A 12,509-nucleotide genomic window follows, 5' to 3' on the forward strand; every position below is an offset into this window, starting at 1 on the left:
CTGGATTTTCACTCCTTTTCCTCTTTCTTTCTTATTCCCAGCCTTTGGGTCCTCTATTTCCTGACACCTCCTCTCCTTCTAGCACAATACATCTCCAGATGTCTTCTCTGCACACCAAGGCCTCCTTTCTTCACCAGCAAGGCTGTTAAATGTACAAACCTTCCTGTGAGAGAGAAATGAAGGTATAATGCATCAAGAGGTGACAGGGTCACCAACAAGGGAGTAGCTGAACTAGAAATAGAAAACAGGTAGACACAGCTAGAATCCAACAGAGTAGAGCACCTTAGAGAGGTTTCTCCTAACTTCAGCAAATGCTTCGGATGAAGGCAGGCATGCAGTCAGGGACTGAAGGACAATCAGACGACTACATTAATTTGGAGGGAAAAGAAAAGGCTGTATACCGTCCAAATCTGCAACAGCCCTCTGCAATGTCTCTAGTCTTCCTGTAGCATCTAACGAAAAAAGTCCCAAAGGACTACGGGGACAGTAAAGCAATTTTCTGTCGTACAGCAGGTTATGGCATGGAGATAAGCCCTGGTTAGACGCCTCAGAGGCTTCCAACAAGAGTATTTGCCTGTCAAAAAGAAAGGGATAGCACAAAGGAGTTTAATTAAAACCACAAGTGGAGAAGAAAGGAGACTCCAGTTCTCTTCCCACAGAGCTTAGCACTCTGCTCCTGAACCCCAGGCTCTGCCGTACCTTTCACGTCTTCCAAGCACAGTTCTACTTGTTGGGGCCCTGGCCCTAAAGGACAGCTATCAACAGTGTCCAGTCAGACTCTTGTCTCCCACTGCTACTCAGGCAGGTTATGGGAGTTAAGTAATCCCCCAAATGCCAAGACCGAGGTAAAGAGATGTGCCTTTCCTGGCACAGAGGCAGAAAGAGACATCCAATAAGCCAAAGAGCAATCAAATAGTGACGGGATGTCACAGAACAGTAACCATCACACCTAACATCCATAACGTACCGCATGTAATAGATAGTTGTGACCATATGCAGAAAATCTGGGATTTGTTTAGAGCAAGGTAAAGGCTTCTCATCTGTACATGACTGCCACCTAATGGCTACAGAGAATAGTTGTACTCACAATGAGCTCCATGGGGAAGGTGTGATGAGCAAGGCAAGGTAGGGTGTGATGAGCAAGGCAAGGCAGTTCCAACTGCCCTATTCCTCAACACCACCCTGGCCATGGGATGCCTATAGAGATAATCCATGAGATGGAGAACTTGTGTAGATGATTCCAAGAGTCACCTTACGACTATGAGTCACTACAGTGAAGATTTTGATATAATTAATGAGCCAAACTGTCAAAACAGGAACTATCCACCACAACTACTAAGAACTGAAAGAAAGTATAAAAGCTGTAAAATTAAAGAACAGAAAATTTAAATTATTTTTGATTTAGCTACACAGAATTCCCATTTTCTCTAAACAGACAGACTTTCATCACAGCCCACACAGGACCTGCCCAGTCAGAAGCCTCCCCTGGGCTCCTCTTGGTACCACCGCAGCCCAGTTTGCACTTTAGGAAGATGCCTGGCAAGTCAGCATGGGCACTGAGCCCCTGCCACCCAGAGCTGGCGCAGATCAACCCACCAGGCAGACCAGACTGCCCCATTCAGGACTTCAAACAAGCAGCCCATGCTGCAGCACTGGCGGGAGTCACAATGCCCCAGGAAACCCAGTGCCAACATACACACTTCACCAGGTGGATGCCTGCTCTTACCTTTGGTGAATTTCATATAATGAACCCGGTTTTTGGAGGTTTTAGATTTTTCTTCAAGGCTAAAAGATTTCTTTTCCTTGTTGTCTGAGGAATCTGTAAAAAGAAGAAAAACATTAACCACCATGTAACTCATTCTCTGCATGAAAGGCTGACAAGTTCTTACATATAATTTTATGGGCGTGCCATCATTTATTACCAAACCGTTATCAAAGGATTGAGATTGGTTTTTAAAGTAAAGATCAGGCAAGGCTCTCTCTAGTCTATAAAACCCTTAAAGAAGAGAAATGAAGTATGTCTTCATACCAAAATTTACACATGACTATTCACGGCACTTATCCATAGCAGTACACCACCAAGGTCACCCCAAAGCCTTTCAATATGGCTGAGCTCACACTGACACAGCCTGATACTGGAATATCATTTACTCATCTGCAGTAAAGAGTGGTAGGTTGATTCCAACATGACTACTGAGCCATGCTCTCCCCCAGGAGCTCCTAGGAATTTCAACAGAATGTGAAGCAGAGCCGGCTGTGAACTGAGAAGACAGGTGTCAGCTTTCAGACAGTGTTCAGCACGGGTTACTGGGAGGGCACACCCTACACCACCGTGCTCAGCACGACAGTTTCCCTCCCAAAATACTTAAAATAATGAGTGGCGAAATATCAGAAGGGCAATATGCAGTTTCTATGAGAAAGTGCCATCAAAATGCTAATGTAGACCTGTCAGGACATGCCTAAGTGTACAGTCTCCCATGTGTACATGCACCCGTATATGTATATGGGTACTTATTCATGTGAATGTCTGCATGTGTAACTGTGCACACGCATGTGGAGGCCAGAGAACAATGCTAGGTGTTCTTTCTGCATCTTGATATACTTCATTTTTTGAGACAGGGTCTATCACTGAACCTAGAACTCAGTGACTGGCAAGGGTGGCTGGCCAGTGAGCACCAGAGGTTCTCTCGTCTACATTCTCCCAGTACTGGGGATACAGTTACACACTGGTCTTTTTGGCGAGGTTGCTGGGGATCTGAACTCAGGACTCCACTCTTGTGCAACAGGTGCTTTATGAACAACAATCTTCCCAGCGCCTGCTCTCTTTTCTGTTCGTGTAACGTGGGCTGGCAATTCACATGAGGTTAACACTGAACTTCTGATCCTTCTACTCTTCCTCCCAAGCGCTGGGATTATAAACACCCACTACACACAAATGTGTAAAACAAGGTAACTTTTAAAAATGAAATTTAAAAGAACATTTTGATTTTTATGTTCTACAACAGGACAACACAGTCTGCTTAGCTCGAAGACAAACAGTTTGAAGTTACCAAGGAATCTTAACAACAGAAAAGAATACTAGGTTCTTATGCCATCTACCATTGGATGCAAGCAATGTGTGGCTGTGGTAAAAATTCATGTGGATGAAGACATCACATTCAAAAAAGATGGCACAGTAGGAAAATAACCTGTTAGCTCCCCAGGTCTGTCCTGGGAAGAGGCCTTCCCCAAAAGGAATCTTCTGAAAGCGCCTTTCAGTTCTGGATGGCAGTGGAGCCACAGACAAGCAGCTACTGGCCCCCTCTAGTGGTCTGGACTGGAGTTATCTACAGGTGAGCAGCAGCAGTTTTGACATCACTTAAAATACTCCCAGCTGTGGGCACCAAGGAAAAGGAAGCCCAGGGAGATTAATCCTGGAGGAGGATGAAGAAGGCAAGTGTCATTTGTGAAGTCAGTCACAGCCTTCCTGAAAAAAATTCTCAGTCCTCTGGGACTTTCGGAAAGCACACTGCCTTAAACGCTTAAACGGTCCAGGGGGTGGGGGTGTTGTTGCAGTGACGCTGCTCAGCTTTGGCCATCAGTGAGGGACAAAGGAGGCCTGTCCTGAGTGAGACAGGGTCCCAGTACTACTAAAACAGTACCTCTCACCTAGGAAATGGTGATCATGACACCATCAGACTACAGGAAACAGAACCTCTATCCATGCAGCCCATCCAAGATCTCTGTGAGGTCTTGGAGCAGATCAATTCTGGAATTCTGTGGCCTGAAAATCACAAGCACTCTCTGAGGCACCAAGCACTAAGAGTAACAACGCCAAACCTAATGCAAAATAGTTTTCTCTGGTTAAGAACAAGGGTGTGGGCATCTCTGAGAAAAGGATCCCAGGTTCAAAGGTCCATGCGGGCACTGGTGGTAAAGTGATGCCATAGTCATGACCCTTAGATCACCAGATACTCACTAAGGTGAACTCTCTGGTGACCAATCTGCCACTTTATAGCTAACTTTCATTTCAGTCTTTATGTAGCGTTAATTATATATGCTGTATTTTAAGTCTGCCAGAAAGACAAGTAATGTTCACAATTCTTTTATCATAATATGTGCATAGCATACAGATATAATTAAAAACCTGTACAGTTAGCCAGGGTGGTGGTGCACACCTTTAATCCCAGCACTCAGGAGGCAGAAGCAGGCTGATCTCTGTGAGTTCAAAGCCAGCCTGGTCTACAAGAGCTAGTTCAAGGACAGCTAGGGCTGTTATATAAAGAAATCCTGTTTCAAAAAAACAAAACAAAACAAAACAAAAAAACCCTATACAGTTGAAGAATTATAAAGTGAACCCCTTCATCACGACTCCCAGGGTTAGTCTACCAGCACTACCAGTATCTACAAGCATTCATCTGCCCTTCCTTGGCTGTTCAGACCCTGCTGTTTCCTCCCAGAAAACTAGGCATTCTTTGCTGTGGGGCACAGCTGTCCATGCTGCAGGACGTGTAGTCACAGTTCTGCATCACCAGATGCCAGTAACATGCCCATAGCTGGGATGAGGACAGCTCATTCAGTGATACGTTAGGATATAAACAGAACTGAGTCCTGGTAACGCTTCCATCACCCAGCTCTCGGATCAGAAAGGTCTACAGCGAAAGTGATTCTGATGGGGGAGAAGCAGTACTAGTGTCCTTACCTGCTGTTTCCTGACTGTGGCAAGTGTTGAGTGCTGCCAAAAGCTGGTTGAAGTCATCCTGGTGAGCAATCCAGTTGTCCTGGAAACACCAAAAAGTATGAGCAGCAAGCCTAAAGCTTACTATGCTGCTGACACAGAGATATAACAGAAATCTGGCCATTAATATGAGATTGTATTATTTTGCAGTGAAGTCTATAGTAAAGCCTTTGTGTCTGGCTTTTTCAGCAAAGTTGTTTGGGTTAGTCAGCAGAGGCTGAGAAATTGTTTTGAGACTGTTGAAACTTTGAAGAAATGTTGTCTCTCTGGAGAATTGACACTCGGTGCTACATACACCTGCAGCAACCTTGGTCCGAAGACACTCCTGGCAAATGTAGAGTTCTTACTTTTGATTATGGCTAACCACAATTTGTGTGGGTCGTCTGCCCTCATGAGCAGCAAGAGCAAGATAACTTTGATAGTTAGAACCTTCCCAGCTCCAATTTAACCTTGTGTGTGTGTGTGTGTGTGTGTGTGTATACACACACACACACACACATATATATATGTTTGAATAAAGTAAGTGGAGTGAGCTAGTTGGGTATCAATTTTTCCAAGAAGGCTGTAACTCTGCTCTTTTGGAAAATTAAGGCTTAGCATCTTGGTGAGCTTCTCTCTCTACCGTGACACCTACAACCAACATCAAGCAATATTATTTAATAAATTTAACTGGATTCAAGAAATAGTATAAACTTGAAATAAGATTTAAGCAGATCCATATAAAAGCTATAAACTTGAAATAAGGTGTAAGCAGAGCCGAATAAAAGCTGGAGAATCTAGGTCAAAGCTCAGTAGTGGAGTCCTTGCCTAGCATGTGTAGAAGTCCCAGGTTTGGTCCCCAGCAACACAAAGTCGACAATATATATTTAGAGGAACCTGCTTGGAAGCTCAAACCTGTATTCCAAAGGTATATGGCTCATCCTCAGTTAAATTGGAGCAAAACAAATCAACGGGCAGTTTGTTTGCTAAAAATTACACTGAAGCAATATAAAATTAGTAACTTCTCACACAGAGAGACTATTGGGGACTGGAGACATGACCCGGCAGTTAAGAGCACTGACTGCTCTTGCAGAGGACACAGATTCAATTTCTAGCACCCACATGGTGGCTCACGTCTGTCTTTAACTCCAGTTCCAGATGAACCCACGCCTTCTTCTGACATCCATGGGTACTGCAAGCATGTGGTACAAACACATATGCACAGAAAAAATACCCATATACATAAAAGAAAATAAATAAATTCGGGTGGGGGCGTGACACATACCATGGACATGATAAAGACAAGGGCAGCGAGAGCATGGCCTCCTCTATGTGCAACACAACTTGGACCATTCTGCTCAATTCTGACTACTTGCGCCAGCAGCAACTTGGCATAACTCTGTGGAAGGACGCCCTAAGTCTCTGAATCAACAAGTTCCCACTTGTAAAGGGTTCGCTAATAATGATCTCTAAACAATATGAACCTGTGGGCAACAGGGTTTTTGATCAGAATTTGCCCATATAATTTTACATAAGCATTTCTTATTAAGAAAGCTTAAAAGTTAAGGTGTACAAATAGGTTTATAGAACACAATGCTTCTCCTAAGAACATAAGTATAGCATGTTTGTGTTTCTCAAATCGGCACTTACAGTTAACCTTATAGAAACCCTTTCTTTAGTGGCTAAAATTTTAGCTGTTACTTCAGAAAAATCTTAGCTGTTCTAGTCAGAAATACTAAACTACTCTAAGCAATTCAGTTTACATAAAGTCATCCTCCCAGTTCCTTTTCTTTTCTTTCTTTTTTTTCACTGGATTCTGTTAGCTACAGGAGTTTAGGACAAAGCTCCCAGCCTGACTCTGAATGCAAAGGAGCTGTCAGTACTAAACATGATGAGTCTGGCAGCCGCTGACTTTCAAGCACAGAGTCTGTGTTCAAGAGGCCATGAGACTAAGGGGAACATAACAGAGACAAGACAGCTTTCCTACATCGCTTCCCACTCTCAAACCCACCTGCATTAAGAAGACAATATTAGGGTAGTATTACACTAATATTAGGGTAGAAGTAAATAAAATTTGGTTCTGTTCTGAAATGAGTATTTTTTTGAAAAGACTTTTTACAAAATTCAGCCATAAAACAGGAGAGCCTTTCTAGGCCATTAAGTAAAGGCTTCAGGAGGACAGGCAAGGCAGTGGATGCATGCCACAGGATGAGGACAAGCTAAGTCAAGTGCTCTTACATCTTTCTTCACCCAAAGCATGTACCATAGTCTTGATAAAAGCCATTCCATCTACTTGCACGAATTTCAATGCTTATGTTGACACAAGTCAACTCTGCAAAGAAAACACACAGAAGTTGCTCACTTCGTTATTGTTGGTAGCTCCGAGTCCCAGGTTATTGTTCTTAACTTTAACTTTAATATGTTCTGTGGCTCCTTGCTCCTGAGCCCCCAAACCCTGTGGAGATTAAAAAGAAAGAAATCAAATATAACCCTATCAGCTACAAAGAGAAATTGCCTCTTTCTTTCTTTCTTTCTTTCTTTCTTTCTTTCTTTCTTTCTTTCTTTCTTTCTTTCTTTCTTTCTTTCCTATCTATCTATTCAAGAGACAACCCAGAACAATGGTTCTCAATCTCTGGTTGCAACCCCTTCGTGGGTCAAACGGCCCTGTCACAGGGGTCAGCTATTTATAACAGTAGCAAAATTACAATTATGAAGTAGCAATGAAAGAATCTTATGATTGGGGTCATCACAACAGGAAGAACTGTATAAAACAGTCATAGCGTTAGGAAGCACATGGAGCACATGGCATTCTGTGAGTTAACGCTACAACATGACATCAATTAAGAAGGTGGTGGAGCATTCCAGGTTCCTGGTCTCACTTAGCTCTCACTCTGAAGGTTGTATGTCAAGTGCAGAGACTGTAGATGAGAAAGTCCTCCAGGGAGGCTTCAGCTAGGTGAATGGGAAAGGAATAGAAAACAGAGATTGAACATCATAGGACCTTGAAAGTTGGAGCGGAGATGCAGATTTTAATCCTTGGAAATATCTTCAGCAAGGGAGCAACATGATCTAAAGTTCAGTTTCAAGGCCCTTCTGGTTGTTATATGGAGAAATGGACAGAGAAGGAAAGAAGGGAAATGGGAGGTGGTATTGTTTGGATGCTTGGGTAGTTGGCACCATTTTTAAAAATCAGGAAAACCTGGGAAGGACAAGACTTGAGAGGACAAGAGGTTTATAATAAAAAATCATCTTGAGATGGTCCCTCAAGCATCACAGCCAGGAGGCATAATTCAATGCACGGTAATTAATGAGATTGCCTGAGTGGAGTATGCAAGTGGCTCCTCAGCTCAGAAGTCTAGAGAAAGAAGTTGGCCATGATGCAGAGGTTGCTGAGGTGATGCACAAGGTGAGAGAAAGGGAAGTGATGCTACCACGGCAAAGTTCAACAAAGCAGCCACCATGCGGAGCACTGCTAAGGGTGAGGCAGTTTAAGGATACCGCATGCCCACTGGATCTGCCAACTCTGACAGAAGCAGAATGCAGTTTCACATTCGAAGCTCCATTGCAGTCAGGAGTAAGTGGGATATAAGGGATTTGAGAAAGCAAGTATCTACTATGAAGGAAAATTAAGTACCATTCCTGGAAACACAAAACTGAAACCTAAGCATGATTCCATGTGTAATGAATTAAAAGATATCTAAGAAGGCTCCAGCAGTAACCAGAAGACCTGGCATTCAGTTCCAGTCTAATTTTACCACCTGGTCACAATTTAGTTCTCCAAAATCAATTACTAGTTTAAAGCACAAAGTTCTCCCAGACTCTAAGAAGGCTATCTTCTGATTCGCTGCCTCCTGGCATGGCATGGATACTTTAGACTTCCGAAGTAATACCTTTCCTTTAGACCACCCCATCTTCTCAAGCATCCTCTGGCCAAACTTGGAATCATCGTTACTCCATGCAGTGTTTCTGGGATCCACAGTCCATTTCTGCTTCCGCCGACCTGCAATTGAAAAGGCATTTCATCAGCACTCCGTCTTTACCGGGAAGAGCACACGCAAATCAGCACATGCTTGCGTGCTAACAGGACATGTTCAGGGTCCAAGGGGCTAAGAGAATCTTCCCCCTGGCTTTCCCTGTAACTATACATTCCTGGTATATAAACTGACCTTGTAAAATTCAAAGTAAAACATTCCCTCCAAGAGAATGCGAACTAAATACCTGACAGACTACTATTTTAGCCTCCACTTCCAGTCACTGGCAGCAACCAAAGGCCCTCTTGTCACTGCCTTCATCCTCACTGGCAGCTGCAGTGGCCACAGCAGCAGGTGCAGTCACCCCGACGCTCACAGCCTCAGGTTACAGGCGAAATGCCACACATACAGCAGACACTCTTTCCACGTTACCTCAATGAAGGGAGATCTCCTTACCTTCCTACCTTCCAGATGAGAAAGCCCGAGTCTAGGAGAACAATATCTGCCTAATGTCCCCAAGTAAAACCCAAACCTTTTATACAAACCAAGGTCCTGTAGATTTCAAAATTTATTTGGGGCTGGAGATGGAGATTCATGTAGTGCCCAGGCTAACCTTAAATTTGCTATGTAACTAAGGATGACTTTGAACTCCTGATCCACCTGCCTCTACCTCCCATGCCAGATCAATTTATATTCTTAATCCACAATACACAAGTCATTATGACCTTAGGGAGAGTTAATAGTGTATCATGATTAACAGATAATATGATACCTCCCTTCTTATTAAATACCACTGAGCCTCCAGAATAATCTGTGACTTCACATTCTGTTGCACTGTGGTATTTATTTCCATCTTTCATGTGTCCTGTTACTCTCTATCCCTTCCATGTCATATTCAGTTATTCATCCTTGTGCTTCACTGCAGAGGAAAATAAAGCACTTTGCCTATAGCTGATTAGAAATGTGTGAATATATAAATTAATGAGAAAGAAGGAGAAAAAGGAAAAGAAGAAAGAAAAAGGAAAAAAGAAAGGAAAGAAAGAATAGCTGAAATAAGGGAACTGCTTTGGGTGTCATGGAAACTTTTCTCTGAAATGAATATAAATCAATAACTGACCACTAAGAACTCAAGTTCAGGCTGGAGAGATGGCTCAAAGGTTAAGAGCCCTGGCTGCTCTTCCAGGGTCCCAAGTTAAATTCCTAGGCACCACATGGTGGCTCACAACAGTCTACAATGAGATCTGGTGCCCTCTTCTGGCCTGCTGGCATACATGCAGGCAGAACGCGGTATACATAATAAATAAATCTTAAAAAAAAAAAAAAGAACTCAAGTTCATCATTACAGTTGTATTGTTTGTTTGTCTGAGACAGCCTAGCTCTGGTGGCAATCCTCTAGTCTTAGCTCCACAAATGCTGGGGAATCACAAGCAGGAGCCACCACATCTGGCTTCACTGTGCCAATTTTGAGGAAAAACTACAACAGAAAAAGAACCCACCAGGTCAACAGAACAAGAATCTGAACCCCCAAAGTCACCTGTGGCCAAGTAAGGAATCTGGAGGTTGAACGTCATTCCTGCTCACCTACTGCATGCATGCAAGCCCATCATCATCAACAGCCTCATAACCCAACTGAAAATGACATGACCTCTAGCGAAAGGGCTCAATGTGTTGCGTGTAAAACCAATAGGGATCCTTACCTATACATACCCCAGCAAACAAGAAACTGTTCCCAAGCATGCAGGCAGGAAAACAAACAAACAAACAAACAAACAAACAAACACCACAAGACAATTTGCAGTATTATGCCTTGGGGAAAAAAGGTGATCCAAAAACTTGTTCCACTTAGTTAAAAAAAAAAATCTAGTATATACTCAGCACAACACCATCTCGTGAATGAACACAGTAAAACCAGCCATATTAGCTGGTGTTCTGCATGTCTGTGTCGGATCCATGTCTGGAGAATGCCTGCCAGGGGTCACTGACCAAGGCTTGTAAGGTGCCTTCCCTTCCCATCAGAAATGCATCCCTGTTACATACTTACACAAGATGCATTGCTATGCTACCTAAGGAACTGGCTGCCAGGTCAGTTGTCCTTCCCTGTGTCCCACTGCCGATACTCCCAACTGTATTGATGTAGTCACCTCGCTTAAGATTTGTAAGCCTTGGCTGAGGCAGAAACTAGCCCAATTTCATGGAAGTAAAGACCAGATGAACTGCCTGGAAGAGGGTGGCATTCATTGACCTACCTAGAAAAGACACTCCAGTCAAACTACTGGGCTGCCTGCAGGATGTGCAGTATGCTACATGATAGGGGTAAACTACAGAGGGGGCCAGGAGTGGCAGTAGGGGATCAGAGGCGGCAGTAGGGTAGTGGGAGATGGGGAAGAAGAATCACTAAAACATGTTTTGTTCTAAAGTGCCATAATGACATTTTTTAAAAAAAGAAAATATCTGTTTACGTTCCTTGATAGCTACACAACTTCCAGGCAAAGTCAAAAGCGACCATCACTCGACTGCCTTCTGGTGGCAAGAATCCATAGCTACACGTATCATTTCAAAGTGAAAGTAGCCTCCGAGGAGGAGAATTAGTGTACTTCAGAGTGATGCTAAGTGTCAAAGACAGAGAGGCAACGTCGCCTCTAACCGCGGATACCCTCTCGGTCTCGCTCAAAACCGTTCACCAGCCTGCACTCCCGCCACGGGCTAATTTTAGTGCCTGACACTTGTAATCCTACTTTTCTTCTCTGGGACCAACACATCTTGGACAGTTTAATTTCAGCGCCTAAAGCGATGCTACGGAACCCGTCTTTTCGGAACCCCAGGTCACTTGAGCCCGGAGAAGTGAAAGAATCCTCCCAGGTGACCACGATGGCCAGCGCATGGGACAGTCCGAAACTTAGTGTCCTGAATCTCCAAACGCACACGTGAACGTGCGACCCGAGCCTTTAGTACCAGGAAGAGAGTCTCGGGGACATCTGTCCCGCGCGGGCCCGGCAGTCACTGCGGTCCCCACCCGGAGCTGGGACTCCCCGGGGCCCCGGTCACCCTAGTGGCCCGTGCCCGTCAACCCATCACTCGGTTACCCAGCTCGGCCGACACTCACGCTCCGCCAGCATCGACATTGTCGCAAGTTGGCCGAGCGCTGCCTCCGGTCGGGAGCCCAGAGGTTATGAGGAGTCTGAAGAGAGAATGAGACAGAAGACTCCTGGGCGCGCACGCCGGGTAGAAGGCTGCACTGGGGCGCGTACTACTGACGTCAGTTGTACGCGACTCGCTACAACCACGTGAAGCTGAGGGGCTGGGCCGCCTTGCAGGATTGAGAGAAGCGGATTCGTTCCAGGGCTTGGCCAGACCTCGTGAGACCCAAGCACGTCACAGTTTAACTCTGAAAGTGGGTGTGCAAGCAACCTTAGAGCTGTTCGGAAGTTCTACCATGGGGACCTTTAAAGAGCTGGAGAAGCGGCTGAAGAGGAAGGTATTGGCACTGTGGAGGGTGGCCTATGTTCCTCACACTCTACCCCTGCCCATTGGGAATGCCAAGAGAGGAGGGAGGGAGCGAAGGCAGAAACAGACATCTCGCTGGCAAAGGCAAACAAAACACCATGTCTTTTTTGTGCTCAACGATGGAGTAATGGTAACCCTTCCATGGTCTTCGCTGTGAAAGACTTAAATCCCAAAGGCCTTTCCAGCTCCGCTGCTCAATGGGCCACACCTGGCATTTGCTGAATGCATCCTGTCATACTCTGTACCTGTCCCCTTGCGTTCCTTTCTCCTCCAAACGTATGACCTCAGCTACCCCTCCAAGCTGTTTATCTGTTTTTCCCCTATAGGGAGACCTTCAG

General features: G+C 44.6%; 1 protein-coding gene across 1 annotated transcript in view; it reads right to left on the reverse strand.

The window, feature by feature from the left end:
* Pinx1 (PIN2 (TERF1) interacting telomerase inhibitor 1) overlaps window positions 1-11,907 on the reverse strand; it is a 61,740-nt gene extending 49,833 nt beyond the window's left edge. Inside the window, exons 1-5 of the mRNA XM_057786881.1 lie at window positions 11,771-11,907; window positions 8,587-8,696; window positions 7,059-7,151; window positions 4,682-4,760; window positions 1,727-1,819 (exon numbers count right to left, since the gene is read on the reverse strand). Of these exons, the coding sequence (XP_057642864.1) occupies window positions 1,727-1,819; window positions 4,682-4,760; window positions 7,059-7,151; window positions 8,587-8,696; window positions 11,771-11,789 (394 nt within the window). The 5' untranslated portion in view covers window positions 11,790-11,907. The remainder of the gene's footprint in view (window positions 1-1,726; window positions 1,820-4,681; window positions 4,761-7,058; window positions 7,152-8,586; window positions 8,697-11,770) is intronic.
* Window positions 11,908-12,509: the final 602 nt, after the last annotated feature.

Source organism: Chionomys nivalis, chromosome 12 (assembly GCF_950005125.1).
Source record: "Chionomys nivalis chromosome 12, mChiNiv1.1, whole genome shotgun sequence".
NCBI lineage: Eukaryota > Metazoa > Chordata > Mammalia > Rodentia > Cricetidae > Chionomys > Chionomys nivalis.